General features: G+C 34.2%; 1 protein-coding gene across 1 annotated transcript in view; it reads left to right on the forward strand.

The window, feature by feature from the left end:
* LOC149817836 (kinesin-like protein KIN-6) overlaps positions 1-27,200 on the forward strand; it is a 42,424-nt gene extending 15,224 nt beyond the window's left edge. Inside the window, exons 9-16 of the mRNA XM_089986097.1 lie at positions 18,963-19,045; positions 20,811-20,922; positions 25,415-25,454; positions 25,621-25,817; positions 26,275-26,535; positions 26,630-26,740; positions 26,887-26,958; positions 27,048-27,200. Coding sequence (XP_089842223.1) covers positions 18,963-19,045; positions 20,811-20,922; positions 25,415-25,454; positions 25,621-25,817; positions 26,275-26,535; positions 26,630-26,740; positions 26,887-26,958; positions 27,048-27,200 — 1,029 coding nt within the window. The remainder of the gene's footprint in view (positions 1-18,962; positions 19,046-20,810; positions 20,923-25,414; positions 25,455-25,620; positions 25,818-26,274; positions 26,536-26,629; positions 26,741-26,886; positions 26,959-27,047) is intronic.
* The last annotated feature ends 202 nt before the right edge of the window (positions 27,201-27,402 follow it).

The raw sequence follows: 27,402 nt of genomic DNA on the forward strand, positions 1-27,402 counted from the left end.
TTACCCTTGATATGGGTTTCCATATTACCGGCCCAAAAATGATAATTTGAGCCATTGGGTTTGAACCTAAGAGAGAAGTAAGAGTCTTTTTCTACCATTTTGAGAAGAAAGAAAATATAAAGTGAAGAGGATCTTACCACAAGCGAGTCTTTAGAGCTTACTTGACGTGGTATGATTTTTTCGATATATATTGCAAGGAGTCTCCAAGTCGAAGATCAAGGGAAAGGTATGTGCATGCCTTTCGAGGCACACAGTCTTCTTCAACAATCACCTTTCTTCTTCAATAATTCCCAACGGCTTTGATGTGGTATGATTCTTTCGATATATATTGCAAGGAGTCTCCAAGTCGTGGATCAAGAGAAAGGTAGGTGCACACCTTTCGAGGCACATGATCTTCTTCAATAATCACCTTTCTTCTTCAATAATTCCCAACGGCTCTGATACCATGTAAAAAGACCTTGCAAACAATAAAGTTTTCAAATAACTTTATATTTCAAACGATAGCATAAAATAACATTCAAATGCTTTACACCACTAAAGAAACGAAGTGCAGTAAATACACTGTTTTAATAAATGTGAGGAGACAAAACTCCTCTCTCAATTACACTTTACAATGGGCTCACATAGCCCTTATTTATAAGGCTTACAATCACTTAAAGATAAAGAGTTGTTGGGCTATTCCCAACAGCTCTTATAGAGCTGTCGTGAATCAACCCAACGTCTATAATTTCAGATGTGTACAACAGTCAATGACTGACTATTGTACACTGTACACAGTCAGTTACTGACTATGTACAGAAATATTATATAAAAAGAGAACAAAAAATAAAAATGAAAAAATTACAAAAATAAGAAAAATTAAAAAGGAAGAATTACAATCATATTCAAAAACATGAATATGCGTAAAATGTAGAAATGACTAAAATATCCGTACAACTAGTACAAGAAAGAAATATATAAAATATATATATAAAATATATATAGAAAATACATTGTCTTATGAATTACAATTTAACAAAATGATCTAATGTTTAATAGAGACAACAATTAAGGTCCTAGCACTAGTTATCCTTGCTATTGGGGCAAAGGTCTCTTCATAATCAATTCCGTATTTCTTTGAGTAACCTTTAACAATTAATCTGACCTTATATCTTTCTAGAACACTATCAATCCACTAAGGACGGAGGAAGGATGGTGCTACCAAATTCCTTAAGAGTCACACTCTTAAGTGAGAAAGCTTGTAGAGAGCTTAGAATGTATATAATGGAGACTCAAGGGGCCTATTTATAGGTTTCCTGCAAAAACACACCAAGATGTGCGCTAGTAGAATGTGTAAAATGGAGACCACTACACTATTTGAAGCGAAGGACAGAGGAACGAGAAAGGGTGGTGCTACTGAATTCCTATAGAGACACACTCTCAAGTGAGGAAGCTTGTAGAGAGCTTAGAATGTTTAAAATGGAGATTAAGGGGGCTATTCGATCATTCAAAATGTCAAAAATGCCCTCAAAGTGTGCCCTCCTTTTTAAACAAGTTATTTTTAAACCCAAAACAATGTTTTGGCTATAACTTCACTCCGACATTGGATCAAAGTGATCTTTGGTTTGTTGAAAAGCTAGAAACCTCTACTTTTGGCTGAAAATGGTTGAGGATGCTAGTTTTTTGGTCAAAATTCAGTAAAACGTGATTTTCTTTGAAATGACTTGAAAACACTGAAAGTCTGTTAAAAATGTTCTTTGAAATGCATTTATCAAATTGGACTTTAGAAATACCTTTTTTGAAAATATGAGTGTTCCTGAAGATGTTTGGTGCGCTTCCCTTTCCCAAATGCTCTCTGACGTTGTGGATTCCATAACGCCAATGTAGGTGACCTCTGACAGTCGGCTCCCAAACAATGTCTTATTGCAAAAAATATCTAGTGGCCTCTTTATTTACAAAATATTCTACTTTTAGTCCTTCAGTTGTGAATATGGAATTTTAATGATGTGTATTCTTCCTAGGGATGCTGCCTATGACTTGAAGCAAGTCATTTGATGAAAAGACTTATATTTTGGCCTTCATTCTTGAGCCACATTACTCAGATTATTTGCATTTGATTTCTTTTCTTGTTCTCCATTACAAGGTTGTCTGTATCATTACTTTTGAGGTTTATCGTACCCATATCGGGTGTATCGTATGATACACCCCTGTATCATGTCTTATCGTATGATACATGGTGTATTGTACGGTACACCTTCTGTGCATTTTAAAAAGGGCAACAATTTTTTTTTATTTTGGGTTTTAAATACCTTTTGAGGGGCAACTTCTCCATTTGTCTAGAGGCCATTAGAAATGCATTTTCACAGTTTTTTCACTTTAAAAAGTGGATTAAGACAAAAAATGCATTTTTACCATTTTTTCAGTCAAGAACATATATTAAGGTAAAAAATCTTTATCATGAGTAAAATTGCAAAGCTACTCTACAAACAAATTTAAAGATTTATATCAAGGTAGAAATCAACAAAAATTAAAGTTTTTTATCAGAAATTTGTACCTAAAGAATCAGATTCACGAAAATTAAAGATTTATATCAAAGGTAGAAATTAGGCTCCACACTCCAGCAAAGATGGCATCAGATGATTCGACATATCAATGGGATACTCAAGTAATGAACTGATTGAAAATCGAGTGCAACTATTGTCATAATAAATTTTTTATGTAGTATGAAAGTTGTAATGAAGTGGAAATACAAATATCAAGTCTAGATTACTTACAAGTCCAACAATGGACAATAAACAAAGAGAGAATACAAGTACTTTAAATGCACACACATAAATCCACAAAGGGATAATGCCAAAAGCCAAAAAAGCAAATATTATTGAGAATATGGGCGCAAGAACACCTTACAAATGAAGGGTGAACACCCCTATATATACATGAAAGAGGAGGAGGAGCCATTAGGAGCTTCCCACTCTTGGAGTCGTTGGGGAGCTCCCAACGACTCCAAATGTGGGGCCCTAATACTCAAAAGAAAACAATAAAAAAGAAAAAAAATGAAAAAAAAAAGTTGTTTCTAATAAACATCTTATTATACAAATACAAAGACCAAAATGCTCTTATTAGGCAATACAAAGGAATTACAATATATATATATATATATATATCAACACTCTCCCTCAAACTTGAAGGGAAAAGTTATATCGAAAGTTTGAAAATACAAAAATCAAAGGAAGGAATCCAAGTCTTCAAGGGAAATCTCCGTCTTAATGGCATATTAGAGATTTTTTCAAATACAAGTCTTCAAATGTCTTTATTGATGATCATCCCCAAGCACCTTCATTGGCTATCTCCGTGATGTATTGAAGGTATTCCTTTCTCAATCCATCACATTTTTAAGAACCTGTAGAGAAAGAACAAACCAAAAGGTTCCAAGTACACAAGAAAAATATCCTAACTCAATAGTTATAAAGTTTTAAAACCAATATATATTTAAAACAAGAATAAAATTTTTCAAACAAAATAGTAATAATTTTAGAAACATTAGATAATCATTAAAAAAGACAAGAGGAGTATTCCTAAAAGATGTTTTTTTATGAAATCATAATCATAAAATCAACTTATTTTTCAAGAAAACATAACATTGATCATAAGAAAATTTGATCATTAGAGAACTTATGATTCATCAAGAAGAGATAAACAATTATGCATAAATAATATTCTAAGCATTTCAATCATGCATATAATAAAAAGAAGAAGAGCCAATTAAATTCATGCATACAATTATGTGAACCAAGCTAATACACACATATATGCATCATGCAATTAAAGCATATTTAATGCACATGAAACAACAATAAAAAGATAACTATTTTTATTAATAAAATGCACATAACATGCATGAATTTAATATAAAGAATCAAGTACCTTCAATTATGAACCAACTGTGAAAATCTCTATAAAAAAGGATTTTGTGTATAAACACAATACTAGAAACACAAAGTGTGCACAAAGGCATAAAAGGAGAACTCTCACAAGTGCACAAAGGCACAGATACAAATGCACAAACGTAAAAAAATATCAACTTCAATATGTTGGGTCCCAAAAGAGGGCTTTACAAAAGTGTAAGTTACAAGGGGGTAACACCCCATATTTATAATACAAGGGAGAGAGGGAATGAGGGAGTGTTGGGCTCCCAACGGCTCTAAATAGAGCTGTTGGGAGTCCAACAGCTCTCTCTACTTTATGCTTTTTGATTTTGGTCAAAAAAGCATAAAGCCAAATAAGTCCAAAAACTAAACTAAAAAAGAAAAAGAAACCTAACCTAGTTAAATAAACTAACCTAATCCTAACTAAACTTAAAAGTAAACTAAAACTATGAGATTACATATTGAATTATGTTACATTATTTAACACCCCCCCTCAAACTTAGGGTGACATAACCGAAATTTTGCCAAGAAGGAAGTTAAATCTTGGAGAGCACAACGCTTTGGTGAAGAAGTCTGCTAGCTGGTATTCTGATGTAACATATGGAAGGTCTATAGTTCTTCTTAAGTATTCTTCACGAACATAGTGGCAGTCCATCTCAATGTGCTTCGTGCGCTCATGAAATGTGTGATTTTTGGCAATATAAACTGCACTTTTATTATCACAACATAGTTTTGTGGGCCCTTGAACTTGAATATTCATATCTTCCAACAAGTTGCGAATCCAAACAATCTCCATGGTAGTAGATGCCATGGCTCTATATTCGGCTTCTGTGGATGAAAGTGAGACCTTATGTTGTTTCTTGCATCTCCAAGAAATTAAAGATTCTCCTAAAAAAATACAAAAACCAGTGGTGGAGTGACGGTTATTTGGGTCACCTCCCCAATCAGAGTCAGTATAAGCAATTAAATTCAATTCAGAAGAAGAAGATAGAAATACCCCATTGTTTACTGTACCCTTTATGTATCTGATGATGCGGAGAATGACACTCATATGAACTGAAGTAGGTGCATGTTGAAACTGACTAGCAACATGTACAACATGAGAAATATCAGGCCTCATAATGCTGAGATACGTTAAAGATCCAACCAGTTGCCGGTAAGGTGTGGGATTTTTTAGGAGAATCCCATCATCAATCTTCATCTTTGAACCTACTATTTCAGGAGTTTCACAGACCTTGTCATCTGTGATTCCTGATCTGTCAAGAATCTCACAAGCAAGTTTAGATTGAGACAAAAAATAGCCTCTGTGAGAATAAGCAACCTCAATTCCCAAAAAATATGTCAGAAATCCTAAGTCTGACATTTCAAATCTTGAAGTCAGGATAGATTTAATGCTCTTGATTCCTTTGACATCATCACCTGTTATTAACATATCATCAACATATAACAGTAATATAACAATCCCTGCATCAGATTTCTTAACAAACAATGCAGTGTCAGTATAGCATGAAGTAAAACCATTTTCAGTCATTACATTGTTAAACCTATCGTGCCAAGCCTTGGGAGCTTGTTTCAAGCCATAAAGAGCTTTACGAAAACGAAGAACTTTATTTTTAGGAATTTCCATACCAGGTGGAGCATCCTTGTAGACTTCTTCATTAAGATCACCATTTAGAAATGCATTTTTGACATCCATTTGGTAAATATTCCATTTTCTAATGGAAGCAATGGTGACAAGACATCTAACAATAACCATACGAGCTACTGGAGCAAATGTCTCTTCATAGTCAATCCCGTATTCTTGACTATACCCTTTAGCTACAAGACGAGCTTTATACCTCTCAAGAGAACCATCACTCTTTGTTTTGACTTTGAACACCCATCGGCATCCTATAGTTTTCTTTCCACTGGGAAGCGTTTGAAATTCCCAAGTGTTGGCTTTCCTAAGCGCTTTGAGTTCATTCTCCATGGCTTCTCTCCATTCAATACATCGTTTGGCATCTTCAAAATTTTTTGGTTCAAAATATGAGTGAATGGCACTTAAGCAAGCCCGATATTTAGGAGAGAAAGAATCAAAAGATACGAATCTAGATGGAGTTCTTCTAGTTCTCTCGGTTCTTCTAGGGTTTGAATCATGTGAGGGGATAGATTCGCTAGGTTCACTATATTGCTCAATAGCACTTCTAAAGGGGAGTCTATCTCTATGAGTATAGGTGATAGGGTCTCTAGTTATATTTTCTTCTTGAGAGGTAGTCGGGTTAGAGTTATTGTTGATTTCAACCACTTCATTGTCACTGTTATATGTTGATTCATTATCACTAGAGATATCATCATCTTTAGATAAAAGATCAAAGAGAAAGGAATAGTCAGCAATTTCTAAATGAGATTCATTCTTTTCAAAACCACTATCATTTTCTAAAAATGTTACATTCCTTGAGACATATAACTTATCATTTTTAGTATCATAACATCGAAACCCTTTTTGGGTTTCGGAGTAGCCAAGAAAAGCACAAGGAATGGCTTTAGGTGAGAGTTTATCATTCTTATCTGTAAGGACAAAGCACTTACAACCAAAAACTCTCAATCTATTATAATCGGGTTCTTTTTCATATAGAGTTTCGAAAGGAGAGATTTTATCTAAATTTTTGGATGGAAGACGATTAATAAGATAAACTGAAGCAAGAGCCGCTTCAGCCCAAAATTTTTTTGGAATACTTTGGGAAATAAGAAGGGTTCTAGTGATTTCAATGATATGCCTATGCTTCCTTTCGGCTAACCCATTTTGTTGTGGGGTCTTAGGACACGATCTTTGATGGACAATACCATAGTCTTTAAGATATTTCTTAAATTCATTGGAAAGATATTCGCCTCCGGAATCGGTCATAAAAATCTTTAAATTACTATTAAATTGATTCTTAATTATCATATGATATGATTTAAAACATGAAAACACTTCGTGCTTATGTTTAAGGAAATATATCCAACAATATCGAGAAAAATCATCTACAAAAATCACATAATAGGCAAAGCCTCCCTTGGATATGACGGGTGCCGGTCCCCAAACATCCGAATGAACAATTTCAAAAGGTTTTGTGGTAAACATAGATCTTTGTTCAAAAGGCATACTTCTCATTTTTCCAAGAATACAATCATTACAAGAGAAAGTATTTTTACAAAGTTTTTTAATAAAATGCAAATAGGATAACTTGGTGATGTTGGGATGACCAAGTCTTTTGTGCCAAACATTTATGTCTTTATGTTGGGCCACATTACAAAAAGGGGTTTTAGGGATTTGGAGAGAATCCACATAGTACAAGTCTCCCTTCCTAGAGCCTTCCCCAATCAACTTCTCGGACCGGTGATCCTGTATTAAACACTTATTAGATGAAAATTGAATGTCACATCCAAGGTCCGAGAGTTGAGAGACGGAAAGTAAGTTCAAATTCAATTTAGGTATAAATCTAATTTTGGGAATAAAAAAATTTTGAGTTTCAAAGTTTCCAATCCCCTTAATTTCAAGAGAAGTGCCATCCGCAGTTGAAACAAAAGATGGTGATAAACTTTTAGAATATTCAGAAAGAGAAGAGATGTTTGGAGACATATGAAAAGATGCACCCGAATCTAAAAGCCAAGAAGTTTTACCTGGAGGAGAAGGAGTGGATACGGCGGCACCGGAAATAGCTCCCTTAAGAAGAGGTTGAAGAACTTCCATAATTTGATTTAGAGAGAGAGCTCCACTTGTAGATTCCTCTTTTTGTGATTGAGATGTGGTTTCCATTGCAAGTAGTTTCTTCCATTTAGGACAAACCGGTTTGATGTGACCGGGTTCCTTGCAAAAGTGGCACACAATTTTGCTATTGTCCCTTCTTCCGCCTTGACCACCATTGTATCCTTGATTTTGGTTTTTAAAGTGAGGAGGTTTATATGTCCTCAAGTTGTTGCCAGGCCTAGACACGGCATTAACTCCATCACATTCATCTTGATTTGTGGGCATTGCAAGAACACTTGGATTTTGCTTGCTAATGCCCATACGAGTTTCCTCTCCACTTAACTTGGTAATAACATCTTCAATGGAAGGAGATGTGAAAGAAGATAGAAGAGAGGACCGAATTTGTTCAAATTCGGGTCGAAGACTATTTAGGAAGTTAAAGAAGTGATCTTCCTCTAATTGCTTGTATCTAAGTTCAATAGCTTCGCCACTCCACTTGGGCTCAAGCATGGCAAGCTCATCCCAAATAGAGGATAATTCAGCAAAGTACTCACGAATAGACATCTCATTTTGTTGTAGGGTCAAGGCCCTCTTTTGAAGATAGTACTTGTGAGATAAGTCTCGTGAAATATACATCTTTTCAAGATAATGCCAAGCTTCGGAGGCTTTCTTGAATTTGATGATATTGGCATTGATCTTGGTTTCAACGGATGAGAAGATCCAAGATAGGATCTTGAAGTTTCTCATTTCCCATTCCTCATGTTTCTTTGAATATTCTTCAAGAGCTTTTTGTCTTTCTTCTCCTTCAAGAATTTTGATTTCTCCTCTTTCAACCATCGTAATTTTTGGTTCGGGTTCCGTTATGGAACCTTGAACATATCCCCAAAGCCCCTTTCCTTTAATATGAGCTTCCATATTTCCGGCCCATACATGATAATTGGAACCATTGAGCTTAAAGCCAAGAGAGAAATGAGAGTCTTTTTCACCCATTAGAGAGATAAGATGAAGGAGAAAAATACGTACCACAAAGAGATTTTAACTCTTACTTGTTGTAGTAATCTTCCAAAATATTTGATGAAGAGAAGTCTTCACGCCAATCTCGAAAAAATTGAAGGCACGCTTTTCGAGGCACTCAATATTGTGAAGAATCACAAGACTTTCCTTCTCAAGCAACCTTGCTTTGATACCATGTGAAAATCTCTATAAAAAAGGATTTTGTGTATAAACACAATACTAGAAACACAAAGTGTGCACAAAGGCATAAAAGGAGAACTCTCACAAGTGCACAAAGGCACGGATACAAATGCACAAAGGCATAAAAGGAGAACTCTCACAAGTGCACAAAGGCACGGATACAAATGCACAAACGTAAAAAAATATCAACTTCAATATGTTGGGTCCCAAAAGAGGGCTTTACAAAAGTGTAAGTTACAAGGGGGTAACACCCCATATTTATAATACAAGGGAGAGAGGGAATGAGGGAGTGTTGGGCTCCCAACGGCTCTAAATAGAGCTGTTGGGAGTCCAACAGCTCTCTCTACTTTATGCTTTTTGACTTTGGTCAAAAAAGCATAAAGCCAAATAAGTCCAAAAACTAAACTAAAAAAGAAAAAGAAACCTAACCTAGTTAAATAAACTAACCTAATCCTAACTAAACTTAAAAGTAAACTAAAACTATGAGATTACATATTGAATTATGTTACATTATTTAACACCAACACCCCCATCATAATAGTACACAAGTGTTTATTTAAGGGACACACAAAATCCACAAATGGGCACACAAGAAGGTTCACAATATAAAGAATAAGATTATCATGAGTATGCAAAAATGCTTGGAGTTTTTATCTATAAACATCTTTTATAAAAACAAGTAGTAAAAGTTTAGAAATTTCTAAAAGAGATTTTAAAAATCTCATATAACAAAGAGAATAATATTTGCTAATCAACAACAATTTGCGAAAACTAAACCTTAAAAATCAAGTGTATCGGCGATTAAAACAAGAGCATAGACACAATCCCACTAAAGGGCCAAAGACACACACGAATGTATGTATAAACTTCTCTTGTCTACGTATAATGACACTTAAAAACAAGTGTATTAACGACTAGAACAAGAGCATAATGCCAACGAAGGGCAAAAATCACACATGAAGGTGAGAATAAACCTCTCTTGTCTACATATAATGACACTCTAAAAACAAGTGTATCATCGGCTAGATCAAGAGTATAATGCCAACAATGGGCTAAAAACCAAGGTTACCGATAACACCCTTAGTAGTGGGGAAGCACGCTTCTTCGAAGTGCGTTTTAGAAGCACGAAATGTCATGCTTTCGAAACGTGCTGGGAAGCTCACCCAAAAAATGGGAAGCTCGGTTTCCCGTTTTTTTCATTTTTTTTATTTTTTATTTTGTATTTTTATTTTTTTCTCTTTTTTTGCTTCTCCCTTGCTTCCACTTTGCTTCCTAGGTCGGTTTCGAGACGACTCTTGGTTCACTTCTAAGTCGTCCCACGCTTCCCGCTTCCTAAAATTTTGAAAGTACCTCGCTTCTTGCTTCCGCTTCCCGCTCTTGCTTCCTCGATTGTCAACTCTGCTAAGAACAAACACGAAGGTGTGAAAAAAATTTTTGTTTACATATAATGACACTTAGATGAGAGGCATAAAAAGGAGAACGCACTCGAAGTAAGAAGGCTTGTAATGAAAATACACTAATGCCATTAATAAAAATATCAATTTTAGACATATTTCGAAACACCATGGTTTTAAAAAATAGATAGCCTTCACAGGTATACATAATTATAAGCATCCGTAATAAAGACACTGGCCAAAAACAAATGAGTGAATCAACACACTCATAATCAGAGATCACATAACTGTCAGTTAGAGCCAAACTATAAGATGTCAATCTAAAATTTTGTGATTGACACAACAAATGCCATATGAAGACAATAAATACTCACGAAAATCATTTTCCAAACAAGTGAGTTCAAATATAAGTACTGATTTGAAAAAAAAATGTTTAAAATCAAATCCAATAATGGTAAATGAAAAACTTGGACTGAATATAGTGCAATCATATGCATATGCAATCATAAGCATCGTTAATATGAGCAAGCTATATAGAGAGATAGCTCAATCTAGATTGCAAGTCTGCTATGAGACAATCAATTCCATTAAAGAGGATCAAAACATATATAGAAATTCTCAAAGAACCATAAAAAAAACCAAGTGCATACATTCTCACAAAGAGATCAAAAGAACTCATGTATATGCAATAATCTAAGTAACATAAAACCACACATCTCATACAAAAAACATGCATATGAACAAATTTAAGCATATATGCAAGTGATAGATTTAAAGCACTACGGGCACAATATAAAAATTTATATTTTATAAATAACAAGTATACAATGAGTCAAGAGTCTTTGATCATGAATGCACATGTCCACCAATGATCTAAGTGGACAAACACGTCCATCAATAATACACAAGTACTAAAATGAATCATGAGAGAAACACATATAGCTCCCACAAAAAGGATTTTCTCTTGATTCTTAATTTAGTATTCTATTAAAAACCAAGTATGCAACACAATATTTAAATCATATGCAAAGCATGTAAAATAATTCTATGAGATTAATAACATAATCATAAGTTCCACAAAAAAGGATCAACAATATAAACATCTTATATCATAACTATTATCCCAAAAAAGACCCATAAGGGACATTTATTAAAGTGAATGACTTCCCATAAGAAATTATGCTCAATACCTTATGCACAAACAAACAATCTTATCCATCATGTAAGACAATTATAAGTGCATAAGGATAAAAAATTAAGAAAAAATATTTTATAAGCTAGATCATAATTTGTAACACTTCATATGTTACTTTTAATATATCAAGAATAAAGAGAAATATTAAACACAAGTTCAAGCAAAATTTCATAAAATTATACTTGTGAAATACACACAATATCATTATTTTGAAATATCAAATTATTTTAAAATATGTAACAATTTATAAAAAAAATAAAACCATGTTCAACAATACGAACATGATTTGACATTTATAATCATGACTTGTTCAAATAAAACATCTAAATGCCAACAATACATGCTCAAACATGCATGATTATATATATACATATATCAGAGCAAGTTTTGAAAAAATTTAAGATTCAAACATGATTTCAAAACATACATATATCTAATTTGCTTAAAAATAAACAAATAAGTTTTATAAGATATTTAATAAAAAAATCCAATGATGATTAAAAAATCATTTAAAAAAATATATATATATATATATATATATAACGATAAAGAAAATAAGTGTTTTTTCATGCATAATGCATGAAATAAATAACAACAACAACAACTACGCCTTCATCCCAAAACAATTGGGGTCGGCGATATGAACCAAAAAAGAAAATCATTTTGGGTCTTCCACATGAATCCTTCTCCTCCAATCATTTCTATCCAATGCCATGTCCTCGGTGAGGTTCAAAGCATTCATATCCTTTCCTATCACCTCCATCCATGTCTTCCTAGGCCTACCCCGACCTCTTTTAACTAATATATTTTCCCATTTCTCCATCCTTCTAACTGGAGCATCATTAGGCCTTCGCCGAATATGTCCAAACCACCGTAAACGATTATCTCTCATCAGAAATACTCAAAAATATAAAATACATACCGGGTAAATATTTTCCTTGAATCCAAGCCACACAACGGTCATGAATCCTTCACGAAGCATGAACTCGATGAAATGAAATGGGGATCTTCAAAACACGAGCTTAGATTAACAAGAGCAAGTGTCAAGAATGACACTAAAGCATAACCCTTAAAAAGGGTATAACTGGAAACAAAATAAAAATAAAAATGTATTCTTTATTGATATGAAAAACCAATTGCTTAAGAAGCATTGGAGTAAAATACAAGAGGGGCTGCACCCCTTTATATACACAGCTGAAAGAGGACTCAATAGAGCTGTTGGGCACAGTCCAACAGCTCTATTGCTAGTCAAGTCTGGACAAGACTTGACTAGCAACAGTCATTTTAGTTCAAACTGAACTAGATGACAAAAAGACAAAAAATAAAAATAAAGGAAAAAAATTACAGAAAAGAAAGAAATGAAAAATGTATTTATATATATATATATATAATATAATATTATTATATATACATATATGTACAGTTTTACATTTTAACACTCCCCCTCAAACTTACGGTACAATGAGCGAAAGTTTGTCTAAGAGAAAGTGAAATCGGGGAGCAGCGAGAGGCTTTGTAAAGAAGTCTGCTAACTGATATTCTGAAGTGACATATGACAGATCAATTATCCCGTGTAGATATTCCTCTCTGACGTAGTGACAATCCATTTCGATGTGTTTGGTGCGTTCGTGGAATGTTCTGTTACTGGCAATGTAGATCGCACTTTTGTTGTCACAACACATTTGTGAAGCCTTTGTTGCTTCAACTCCCATGTCAGCAAGCAGTCGTCGGAGCCAAACTACTTCCATGGTCGTGGTTGCCATGGCTCTGTATTCAGCTTCGGTGGATGAGAGAGATACCTTCTACTGCTTTTTACACCTCCACGAGATTAATGATTCCCCTAAAAAGACACAAAAGCCAGTGGTTGAGTGTCTGTTATTGGGATCACCTCCCCAATCAGCATCAGTATATGCAATTAAATCAAGAGAAGAGGAGGAAGCTAAGAAAAGTCCTCGTGAAAGAGAGGACTTGATGTATCTGATAATACGCATGACTGCTCCCATATGAACAGAAGTAGGAGCATGTTGAAATTGACTTGCTGTATGAACAGCATGTGCTATATCTGGTCTGGTAATGAATAGATAGGAAAGTGCCCCGACAAGCTGTCTGTAAGGAGTAGGGTCTGCAAGAAGTTCTCCATCATCAATCTTCATTTTAACATTAACAACTTCTAGAGTGTCGACTTTCTTATCATCAGTAATACCAGACCTGAAAACAATATCAAAAGCAAATTTAGTCTGAGATAATAAATATCCTCTAGGAGAATAAGCAACTTCAATGCCTAAAAAATATCTCAACAAGCCCAAACCAGTCATTTCAAAATGAGATTTAAGAAGTGTTTTGATTGTTTCAACTCCCTGTTTATCGCTTCCGGTGATGATCATATCATCCACATAGAGAAGAAGCACAATGATCCCTGCATCAGAATTCTTAATAAACAAAGCAGTGTCAGTTAAACAGAATTGATAACCAATATCAATCATAACACGACTAAACCTATCATACCAAGCTTTTGGTGCTTGTTTAAGTCCATAAAGAGCTTCTTCTAAGCGAAGGACTTTACCCTTAGGAATACTTAGACCAGAAGGGGGTTCCATATATACTTCTTCAACTAGCTTTCTATTTAAAAAAGCATTTTTGGCATTCATTTGAAAAATAGACCATTTTTTGATAGAAGCTAAGGCAATTAAGGTTCGGAGAGTAGTCATACGAGCCACCGGAGCAAAGGTTTCTTCATAATCAATCCCATATTCTTGGGCATAACCTTTGGCTACTAAACGGGCTTTATATCTTTCAAGAGTACCATCACTCTTGGTTTTAATTTTATAAACCCATCGACATCCTATAGTTTTCTTCCCTGGAGGAAGATCTTGAATATTCCATGTAGAAGCCTTTTCAAGTGCATCTAATTCAGCTTTCATGGCTTCTATCCATTTGATATCATTTTTTGCTTGAAAATATGTGGATGGTTCTTCATATGAGTGAATTAATGCAATAACTGCCCTATATGTGGGTGAGAAAGACTCGTATGATACAAACTTTCCTGGAGGCCTCGAGATTCGGGTTGATTGTCTAGTTGGAATGTTAGAATATTTCTCAAGTGCACATGGAGGATTAGACTCTTGTCGCCTGGAATATTGAATACTAGTATCTCTATGAACTTCTTCATTTTCAACATTAAGATCAATAATTCTTTGATCATCATCAAAGTTACAGTCAAGGTCATATTCATCAGATGTTGATGTTAGATCTAGCAAAAAGGAGTACTCAGTGACGTCTTTTAATTTTCTAAAATCAAAGAAGCTCTCATTTTCAAGAAAGGAAACATTTCTAGACACATATAGTTTATTATTTTTGAAGTCAAAACATCTATAACCTTTCTGGTTTTCAGCATATCCTAAAAAGGCACAGGGAATCGCACGAGGGGAAAGTTTATCATTTTTGTCAGTAAATATGAAACATTTGCACCCAAATATTCTTAGTCTAGAGTAGTCTGGAGAAATGTTCATAAGTTTTTCAATGGGAGTGATATTTTGTAACGAAGAAGATGGCATCCTATTAATGAGATAGGTGGCAGTTAAGGCAGCTTCTGCCCAAAAGTCTTTCGGGACTTGATTTGCTATTAATAAAGTCCTAGTGGTTTCTATAATATGACGATGTTTTTGTTCTGCCAGTCCATTTTGTTGAGGTGTATAAGGACAAGATCTTTGATGTGTGATGCCATGCAATTTAAGATAATTTTGAAAATCTGTGGATAAAAACTCTCCCCCTGAATCTGTGCGAAAAATAGTAATATCATTTTGAAACTTGTTTTTAACCATATTATGAAAAGTTTGAAAGTATGAAAATACTTCAGACTTATGTTTGAGAAAGTACATCCACGTATGTCGGGAGAAATCATCGACAAAAATAACATAGTAAACAAATTCTCCTTTAGAAATTACTGGTGCAGGACCCCAAACATCCGAGTGTATTAATTCAAGTGGTCTTGAAGAGAAAAAGGTTCTGTTCTGAAATGGTAATCTTTTCATTTTGCCGAGAATACAATCTTTACAATCAAATGATTCAGAGTTACAAAATTTCCCTAGATTTGGAAAATGTTGGATTTTGGCTATATGTGGGTGACCAAGTCTCTTATGCCACAGTTCCAACTCTATTTTTTGAATATTATAACAAAAAAGCTTTCTTCGGCATTTCCAAAAAATTCATGTAATAGAGTCCTCCTTCTCTATGGCCTTCCCCAATCAGCTTGCCTGACTGGCGATCCTGTACCCAACAACCATGAGAAGAAAAAGAAATATTACACCCATAATCAGAAATTTGAGATACAGATAAAAGATTTAAATTTAATTTGGGAACATGTCTAATTTCTGGAATAATTTTTTTTTTGTTTTAAAATTTTTTTCAAAATTTCCTATTCCTTCTATTTCAAGAGAAGTCCCATCAGCAGTAAAGACCTTTGACACACTTGTTTTATTTTTAACACATTTGGATAGACTTTGATTATTTGGGCTCATATGAAAAGATGCACCAGAGTCAAGAAGCCAAGAAATTTTACCTAGATCAGAAAAAGATGAGGCTGCTGCGCCGGTTGAAGCTTCAGATGAGGAAGAGGCACCTTTGACGAGAGGCTGGAGAATCTCCATTAGTTGGGCCAGGGAAACTGGTGCATCCTGATCTTTAGGCTCCGATCCAACAATTGCAGCTCTTTTTTCTCTCAGCTCCTTAAGTTTGGGACATTGTGACCTGTAGTGTCCCAGTTCATGACAGTGATGACAAATAACTTTCTTCTTATCATAGTCACCATTTTGTCGGTTAAAGTGAGGAGGCCTATATGATCGAACATGATTCCCTGGTCTAGACACGGCTAAAACGGAATCATTTTCAATTTTTAAAGAACCTTTCCGGAGACGATTTTCTTCCATTGTTAACTCTTCAATAGTTTCAACAATAAAAGGAATTTTTCCCCGGTGAAGTAGGGCCGATTTAGTGGTTTCAAATTCCGGCCTTAATCCAGTGATAAACTGGTAAAAATGTTCAGCATCGAGTTGTTTCTGACGAAGCTCGATGTCTTCGGCACAATGCCACTTTGGTTCTAAAAGGGAAAGTTCTTCCCAAAGTTCGGACAAACCATTGTAATATTCACGAATAGTTTTGTCTCCTTGTGTCATCATTCGAACTTTTTCTTGGAGGTTGCACACGTGTGCAATATCTTTAAGGGAATACATATTCTTAAGGTATTCCCATGCCTTATCGGCATGATCAAATTTGGCAAGACTTGAGCATTTTTTAATGTCAACGCTATTGATAAGCCATGACATTATCTTCGCATGAGATATTCTCCATTCTTTCCATTTCTTCTCGTATGAGGCAATAGCCTTGATTTTCTCTTCTTCCGATAGAGGGACCTCTTTATCTCCCTCATTTTTAGTAAGAGATAGCTTAGGTTCCGAATCAGAACCATCCACAATCCCCCATAAGCCTTTTCCCCATATATGGTGCTTCATGATTGAAGTCCATGTTACATAGTTCGTATCGCTTAGTTTCATAGGCATGATGGTGACTTTATCATTGTCATCCATCGATTACAAGGAGAGAAAGAATAGGGATAGAAGAGAAACAAGAAGGAAAATGAAAAAAAAAAACAATACAACAAGATGTGAAATCTTCTCCAATGAAGTGATAAAACACTTCTCTTCAAGTGGCGAACACTTTTGCAAACGGGCACGGAAACCGATGCAGCTTTTCCTCAAGATTTAGTACTTCCGTGACTCTGATACCATGAAATGAAATGGGGATCTTCAAAACACGAGCTTAGATTAACAAGAGCAAGTGTCAAGAATGACACTAAAGCATAACCCTTAAAAAGGGTATAACTGGAAACAAAATAAAAATAAAAATGTATTCTCTATTGATATGAAAAACCAATTGCTTAAGAAACATTGGAGTAAAATACAAGAGGGGCTGCACCCCTTTATATACACAACTGAAAGAGGACTCAATAGAGTTGTTGGGCACAGTCCAACAACTCTATTTAGAGCTGTTGGAATGTGTCAGTCCAACAACTCTATTAAGAGCTGTTGGACTCTGTCAGTCCAACAGCTCTATTGCTAGTCAAGTCTGGACAAGACTTGACTAGCAACAATCATTCTAGTTCAAACTGAACTAGATGACAAAAAGACAAAAAATAAAAATAAAGGAAAAAAATTACAGAAAAGAAAGAAATGAAAAATGTATTTATATATATAATAATATAATATTATTATATATACATATATGTACAGTTTTACATTTTAACACTCGAACCAAAGAATCCCAAGACCCAAAAGAGGCAAAATGCCAAGAACAATTTCTTGGCTCTGATACCATGTAATGAAGTAAACAAAAATACAAATATTAAGTGTAGAACACTTACAAGTCCAACAATGGACACTAAACAAAGAGATACTACAAGCACATTAAGTGTACACACATAAATCCACAAAGGGATAATGCCAAAAGCCAAAAAGGCAAATATTATTGAGAATATGGGTGCAAAAACACCTTACAAATGAAGAGGGAACACCCCTATATATATACATGAAAGAGGAGGAGGAGTCATTGGGAGCTCCCCACTCTTGGAGTCGTTGGGGAGCTCCCAACGGTCATATTTATGACCATTGGGGCCCCAACGACTCCAAATGTGGGGCCCCAACACTCAAAAGAAAAGAACAAAAAAGAATAAAAAGAAAAAAATAAGTTGTTTCTAATAAACAACTTTTTATACAAGTAAAAAGACCAAAATGCCCCTATCGAGCAATACAAAGGAATTACAGATTTTATATATATATATATATATATATATATATATAGATATATATGTATATATACATATGTATATATATATTTTTAACAAAAGTATGAGTCTTGTGGCATGTTCTTAATTGCATGATATTTAATATTTTGCTTTGTTCTTGTGAGATAATTGATGTTTGATGATGTCTTATGCAGCTCATAGAGGCATAAATGCTTCATATGTGATTTTATGGTTATATTTTGTGCAATTCATCATTATTTTATGTGATATGATTTTTTTAGAATTTTTATTATTTTGGATATTTTAAAAAAATTACGATATGATGCAATACAATATGATACAATATGGTGTTACTATTGGCCTGACCGATACGGGTAACAATACGCTACTTACAACCTTGCTCCATTCCTTTATGTTCCTCCTTCAAGTTATGTTGAATTACGAGTTATGTGTATTCAGCTTATGCTAATTGTTTGTTACCTAGTGGCATTATCCAATAATATGATTGAGTATGCCTGCCTATTGTTATACATCTATTTAATTGCGATCTGTCATATACTGCATGTTGTTTGTTGTAGTCATATTGCCGGTGTACTTAGTTTTGTCTAATATTACACATTTTTTGATTTATGCTTTCCTTTGGTTTTGTTCTTTTGAAGTATTATTTTGAGGTTCTCTAGTCTTTATCTCTGGGGATTGTTGGTGGATTATTTTTTTGTAATGATAGGGAAACCGGTGCTAAATGAGTCTCTTTTTCCACAATATATAGATTTTGACAGCTGGCCCTAGTGAAGATGATTACAGTGATACATCCTTTTTGCTTAGACAAGCTTCACCTTATATGAGAATCAGGTAACTCCATTGAACCAACATTCTCTAATTAACAATTAATATCTGCCTTTGTCTTTTATTTGTATATCTGAAAGTTTTACATGAAATCATATGTTCTCTTGGGACTTTTTATCCTCCATATTTGGATGCAAATAATGCAACTAAAACCTTGCACTCATTGTCCTCAATATCAATGATCTTTTAAAAATGTTATATTTTTAAGGTTTTTATAGAAAATAAAGGAAAATATCAAGGTATTGTCATAGTCACAAATATTGGCAATATTTTCAAAATAACTGGATATTAACACCGTAAAATAAGAAATGGTTTTGCAGGCAAAATCTTGCCATATCTTGAAAATATCAGGAATTTCAATTTATCGTGATAATATCGGGATAATCTCAGGAATTTATATTTATTTTTATACAACAAACAACAACAACAACTACGCCTTCATCCCAAAACAATTGGGGTCAGCGATATGAACCAAAAAAGAAATTCATTTCGGGTCTTCCACATGAATCCTTTTCCTCCAATCATTTCTATCCAATGCCATGTCCTCGGTGAGGTTCAAAGCATTCATATCCTTTCCTATCATCTCCATCCAAGTCTTCCTAGGCCTACCCCGACCTCTTTTAACTAATATATTTTCCCATTTCTCCAACCTTCTAACTGGAGCATCATTAGGCCTTCGCCGAATATGTCCAAACCACCGTAAACGATTCTCTCGCATCTTATTTTCAATGGGTGCAACACCTACCTTCTTACGTATCTCCTCGTTCTGAATCTTATCTTTTATTGTATTTCCACACATCCATCTAAGCATCCGCATCTCAGCTACACTCATTTTTTGAATATGATATCTTTTGGCAGCCCAACATTCCGTAACATATAGTAAAGCAGGTCTATTTTTTTGAATATGATATCTTTTATTGTATTATATTTATTTTTATATTCATATTTTTTTGCTTCTTTGCGTGGCGTATATTTTTTCATATTTATATTTATATTCATTTTTGTTGCTTCTTTGCTTAATATGCTTTTTTCTTATTTTTCCAACTTTTTTTTATTTTTTGAGTTTTTCTCAAGATTTTCCCGCTATTTATCAAGAAACAATAATATCCTGAGATTTTTCGTTTGCCGAGGTGTAGCCCAGACTGATATTTGTTACTATGGATATTATAAAAAACACAAATTGAAAATATCATGACTTTTTTTAGTAATATTGAACATTTGTATCATAGCCATAATGCTGCTAATATTTTGAAAATATTGTGATATTTACAACAAAAAAGCTTCAGCCAATGTTAATGGCAAACTATCATGATATTTTCACAATATTGGTTAAAACAAAGCTTATTTTATGTATTTTAAGTATATTTTTTCTTATTTTTCTTTATTTTACTTTTTTAATTTTCTAACTATTCTATATGTTTGCATAAGAAATGCTGCCGAAACCTATTATTTCTTATGTTTTTTAATTTTTGTTGACATTTCTAAACTTTTCAATACATTTGCATTCTTTCCCAGAAAGCTTGTGAGAAATTCCAAGGAAAACCTCACCAGAAATTGCTGAAAATAAGGTTTTTAGCTATGAATTGTTTTCCTCATAAACGTTTTCTTCTTCTTTTAAGGGCATTGCTTGAAGCATGCTTCATTGTGCCAATTGTTAGCTTCATGTATTTGAGCTTATATGGTTTCTTGCTCTAGGTTCTATGACCCGGTTAGTTATGCTTGGTTTGTATTCTAAAAATCCCTTCTGTTTCTGTTTTTTGCTCATGTCTAGGTTTGACAATGTGGAAGAACCAAGAAACACTTCTAAGAAGAGGCCAATTGGTACATTGAATAAGAGTGACCTATCTAAGAGAAGGAAATGCAATGATTTTGGCTTAACTATGGTATAAGATACATGCTCCAATGCTTATGTTTAAGTGATGTTATTCTTTTCTTTCATCATTTAATTCAATTATCTTTTCAGGTTATTGTTTGACACAATAATTGCGTCAATGTACACTGATCAGTTCATCGTTATAATTGGTTATCCTTTTAAGCATTTTCGCTTAATGTTGCAAGTATGGGCATAATTGACTTTAAACCGACAAGAAAATTATTACATTGCAACTGTGCTAGGAGTGACTACCACCCATGGCTTGTAGACGTCACAAATTATGTTTGAGCTGGGCCGTTTAGCAGCCTTTAGTCATGCGTAAAATATTTATGACAAGTATTGGATGTATATCACCTCCAGACTTTGAACTATAAAGTTTTCATATGCTTGAAATAGAGGGACAATTATTGGTTGTATATCACCTCCAGACTTTGAACTATAAGGTTTTCATATGCTTGAAATAGAGGGACAATTATTGGTTGTATATCACCTCCAAACTTTGAACTATAAAGTTTTCATATGCTTGAAGGTTGATTTTAAAGGAACTAGAGACTTCTAAGATATGTATCATGCTTGGGTGGGAACACTAATATCTTGAGGAACTTCATTAGAAGTAACATATCAATGCACCATTGAGCAACAAATGCAAATTTTGCTCTTTAAGTGTGGTGGGAGTTCACATGTTCTTGGCTTGGTTATTGAACTTATTTCCTTCTATTGAGGCCTAGGATTTGCACTGGGCATGTAACAACCCCAAACTGATCCTCGAAAAATGCATAATTTTTTTTAAAACATTGCAGATAACATCCCAGGGATCCATGGTACATTACAGATTTAATTAACACAACTCAACAATAACTTTAAACATAACATCAATCAAATCATGAACTTAAATTGAATTTATTTAAATCAAATAGTTCCTATTAAGGGTTCACAAAGTTCCCCAAAACAAAAAACAGACTATCTCGTATACGTCAGAACCCGGGCCACAAGATCGTAGCCCTCGTGCCCTCCACCCAGCTAATTTTTCCATCATAGTGCCTCAATACCTGAAAATGATTTTTTAAAAACCAGTTTAGAACCGAAGTTCTCGTACGAGACCCTATCGAAATCCAATAGTAAAGAATTTAATATAGATTAAATCAAACACAAGTTTAAGAGGGCTCTACAAACAACACTCATACAAAACAACTTACAATTTAAGCAGTTAATAAAACAATCAACACTTTCATGCTATATTAAACATTTAGGGATCCATGAAATTGATGCTAAACATTTAGGGATGCATGAATCAATGCAACATGCATGAATAACTTTTTAAGTTAAATTATCAAAATTGCTTTTGCATGCATGTTAATATTTAATGCAGACAAATTTATTTTTTACTTTATTACAAACTCACAAATACTAAAAAACGGGCAAAGTTCCCAAGGTTTAAGGCAGTTCCCAGTGGTATCTTAACACACAAATTGCATTTTAATTACTGGGTTATACACTTGTTTTTCAACCGATATCAGAAATCATCACCATCAATCGGAACATTAGAAATCATTACCTAATGCCGAGATATCAAGGAAATCAACAACCGTTGACACCACTTTCTTTGTATACCAATAACTATAGCTGAGACATCAACACTACTTACAGGCAAAGTGACTGAAGTTCCCTACAATCGTCGTCAGGAACATGAACCACACATCGGGTTCTTGGGGACAATAAATGCACACGGTGTTTAGTATCCTCACGGTCCCCCATGACCGCCATCAAAGGTTTTCACCTTTTCAGAGGAACACCAACGAAGAAAATTATTACACAGTTTGGTATCTTTTACCATTCTGAATTAAATTTGGTTATGCAAATCATAATGCAATAACATATTCAGGCCCTTGCCCAGTCACATCAACAATGTAATTATTTCGAAAACCAAATTTTCAATAAATCGTTTTGCATTGCAAATTACAATTTAACATTTCATAGGCAACACGTGCTCATGGCTTCAAAAGGCCCAACAGTGGTTCATACATTACCACAATAAGATAACATTGCAAAAATTTCAATGAACATGAATCACACATAAATATTCAATTTTTATGTTCACAATACAACTCATGGTACAATCACATAAATTTGATGGATGCATATTGAACCACCATTTTGAATATCATCTCACATGCAGAAAAAATATATGCTTGTATTAAATCCAACCAGAAATTCAAATTTCCAAAATTGGTTCTACAAAAGAAACACAAATTTTTTCTTAACCCCAAACACAGATTTAAGTTTATAAATCCACTGTGTTCTTGGTTTAAGAACACAGACACACACACACACACACACACACACACACACACACACACACACATATATATATATATATTTGCTGTGAACTCTTGTTCAAGAACAGAAAATTACAGACATATATATTCAAGAACGCAGAGAATCACATTCATTTATATATGCTCAATAACACAGAAAAGCACATGCATGTATTGTTCAAGAATGCAAAAAAATCGCAGGCTTAAGCATGTTCAAGAATGCAGAAAATAACAGACATATGCATGTTCAAGAATGCATAAAATTGCAAACTTATGCATGTTCAGGAACGTAGAAAATATCACAGGAGTATGCATGTTGAAGAATGCAGAAAATAGTAGACATATGCATGCAGAAAATCGCAGACTTATGTATGTTCAAGAATGCAGAAAATCACAGTCCTATATATCTGTTCAAGAACACAAAACATAACATTCATATATTTCACAGAAAATCACAGTCATTTTAAGAACACAGAAAATCACAGTCATATATTTTTGTTCAATAACACAAAAAATCGCAGACACATGCATGTTTATGAATACAGAAAATTGCAGTCATATATTTCTATTCTAGAACACAGAAAATCGCAGACATAGGCATGGTTATGAACACAGAAAATCACAGTCATGTATTTCTGTTCAAGAATATAAAAAATCGTAGTCATATATATATATATATATCCCTACTGTGATCCCTGTTGAAGTACAGAAATTGCAGATTTAGGTATATATATTCATGCTGTGAACCCTGTTAAAAAGCAGAAATCACAGATATATATATATATATATATATATATATATATATATATATATCCCTCGATTTTCTGAAGTACCAACGACCTACCTATGCAGTCCCAACAAAACATCATGTAGTTACAGATTTAATAGCAATAAACCCAACGTGAAACCGGTCCAAAAACACACAGGTTTCACTGTTTTAGGCCCAGCAAACCAAAATAGGGAATTGATATCAATCAAGGTTTGATAAATCCAAAATCTGTGTATAAAAACACATATTTGTCTTTCTTTTTCTTCTCAAACCCATGCTGGATTCATTCTAGGCTAAACCCTTTACTAAATCAGATCAATGGAGAGAGAATTTCGTACCTTCGCTTGTGGATTCACAAAAGGAGGAGGAGACGTTTCTCTCTTTCAGCTCGGCCCTCTCTCTCTTTTAGCTCAGCCCTTTTTCTCTCTGTTTTTCTCCTAGTCGCATTTGAGAGAGTGGGGCTCAGCCCCATTTTATAAAGCAAGAGGGACTCCTCTAGGAGGTGACACCCCTCTTAATTGGGATAAAGTTCTATGGAAATAGAACTCTTCCCTGTTCTATCTTCTTTAAATATATATTTATATATAGATATATACCTTCTTTATTATAAAGTTTTAAGTTATTATTTATTTTAAAGACTAAATTATCATATTATGGATGGGTTGTGGGTCTTGGCTGATGGACCCATGACCTATGCTCAAATCCATATAGATGTCAACCCCTATATATATATATATATATATTCAATGGATCCTGGACGATCCATTTGAAGACATCCCCTATATACATATTATATATATATATATTAATCTAAACAATGAAAAACATATTTATTTGATAAAAATTATATTTATTAAATAAAAATTTAGGCACAATTCTACGAGATATAACAGGGCAGCTCTTGCTTGGCCCCTATCGATTTGCAACAGTATGCATTGGAGGTTCTCCTTTGAAAGTGGTGGTTATTTTCTGCATGCTTGTTTGCATGGTTAGATGGAAACAATCAGATATTTGAGGAGTAGCTTACAAATCTGATAGTCATGATTATTAAGTTCTTTATGTTATTATATTATACTGTGCTTATAAAAAAAATCATGTTTTAAAATTTCTTGGGAGCTAGAATATTTGGTTGGCTTGTTGAAATCCACTATGCACACATTCATTAAGAAAGCTCGTCTTTCTTTCTTTTTTTGTCCCTTATAGCTTGGTGAAGAAAGAAATTTGAGTATTAAACTTTGATGTTTTTATGTTCAAATTGAAAACATGGTTAGCGTTTTTAACTTTCTTGGTGGTTGGGATGCATAATTTTCTTTCCTTTTTCTTTTTATGAAATGGCGTGTTGCTTTGCCTGCTTGTTAACTGTAAGTTTTCCTTTTTTGGTTTGTGTGTGGGGGGTGGGGGGTGGATGATGCTTTTAGATGGAGCAGGTATGTGGTGGGGGTGATGCTTCTGGTACAGGTACTGTTCTTTTATGAACACTTCATTTTTTTACCTTTTTCTGGTTGATGTTTCCATTTTTTCATGAATTTGCATGTGATTGCAATCATGGTTGTTTATTCTGCAACATTCTGTAGTTTGGGGATGTGGTAATCTTAGGACTGCAATGTTTCTGCAACATTTTCAGATGAGTGCCAAAAAACAGTAGAACCAGTTGAAACATCTTCGGTCCTTATTCCTGATAAATCAAAAGCTCACGGCAAGCCATGGATCAATTCTTTGTGCAACTTTGAATTGAAAAGAAGGGCGAGGATGGAGCATGTATTGCAGAAGTTCTGTAAGGCTTTATGGACTGTGCTGAAGGAATACAAAGAAAAACTGATGGTAATGTTGTACTCTTAGTGAATCTTTGGTGTAAGATTTTAAAATGTTGAGCGGAAAATTTGCAATTTATAATATAGCATCAATATAATTGGAAGCTATTGGTAGTTCATTTTCTCCCCTTTTGTTGAGCGGCTTTCAATCTATATCGTTCATTTCCCTTGGGCTAATCTTTATTTTAAATACCATGTTTATTAAGAGATGTATGCATTTAAATGCTGCTTGTGTGGTCTTGAATTCTGAAACTTTAAAGTGAAAGCATGTAGTTTTTGTATGTCCCACTAGTGCTTTGGATCTGCTTGGCAAAACCCTACAGTAGCTTCTCGTTATGAAGGGGCATGATATTTGAGGCTTCTGATGTGATGTTTTATTAGAAACTTCAGAGTGTTGCTGGTGTTTATTCTTGATATATCATGGCAGGTGTTGCTTGAATTTATTCCTGGTACTTACATCTTGACAGGTGTCAGAGAATGAACTACAGAACCTTAAAGAAAGCTTTGAAAGGGAGAAAAACCGCACCCTAGAAATGGAAAGAGAATTGCTGGATTTGAAAGCTTCTTTCTCGTGTGTGAAAGCTTCAATGAGTATACCTAATCAACTTGAAGCTGATAACGACTTTTGTCATACTGGTCCTTCGAATGCACTGGAAATTTTGTCTGATAATGTTAATGTTACTTGCGCTTTGTCTGCTGGAGAAAAAATGAATAATTATGCATTGAAGGTGGGTATCATCTTCTATATGAACTGCAACAGTGATAGTTTCTCTGCCTTAATAATGAAAGATCTTAGAAGACATTACACTTAGATTGGTGCAGGTAATTGATATGCCACTTTCCTGTTCACCTTGTCTCCGTACTGCTGACTGTAACTTCCATGACATGAACTCCGACACTTCTATTTGCCAGACCAGCCGGATATCCTTTGTGGTAGGTGGTTTTTTAGGTGTATTATTTATTTATTTTCATCAAATATCTTGTGTATTGCCATGAGATATGGGGCCCTGTTTAGGTTCCTTGTATAGTTTCCATATATTGTGTTGGTTTCAAGCTTGCATTGCTTATTATTTTATCAGGTGGGATCTGTGGAAGCATCTATTGCTTTTGAAGATGCGGTAGATGAAAGAATTTCAGGTTCTGCTGCTCAGGTAATAATTGTTAGAAGCTAATTTGTAAACTTCATAATTCTGAATTCTTGAAACATGAGTTCTTTTATGTTTTCGTATGTGACATGCAGCTTAATGGAGTTTCAAGTACACAACTCGAGTCAACAAGTCTGAATGATAGCAAGTTGCTCCAGCAGCAACATATGGCAGATGATATGGATCATGGTAACCATAGATCGGTTGATGCACTTGTAAATGCACATCCTTCAGGTTTGATTGCTTGAACCTCTCTTTCCTAATTATTCTTTGGACTGGGAAAAGTTGTCTGATGGATACAAATACGAAAGTTAGCACAATATAAATACGAGACACCAATCCAATAATTTTGTAATAATTAGGGCACAAGGGCACTTATATATAAACCTTACTAGAAAACAAAAGATGTCACTTTCATAATATATATGTCTTAGAGAGTGTAGATCTATT

The sequence above is a fragment of the Nuphar pumila genome, chromosome 13 (genome assembly GCF_984573655.1).
Source record: "Nuphar pumila chromosome 13, dmNupPumi1.hap1.1, whole genome shotgun sequence".
NCBI classification, from domain to species: Eukaryota; Viridiplantae; Streptophyta; class Magnoliopsida; order Nymphaeales; family Nymphaeaceae; genus Nuphar; species Nuphar pumila.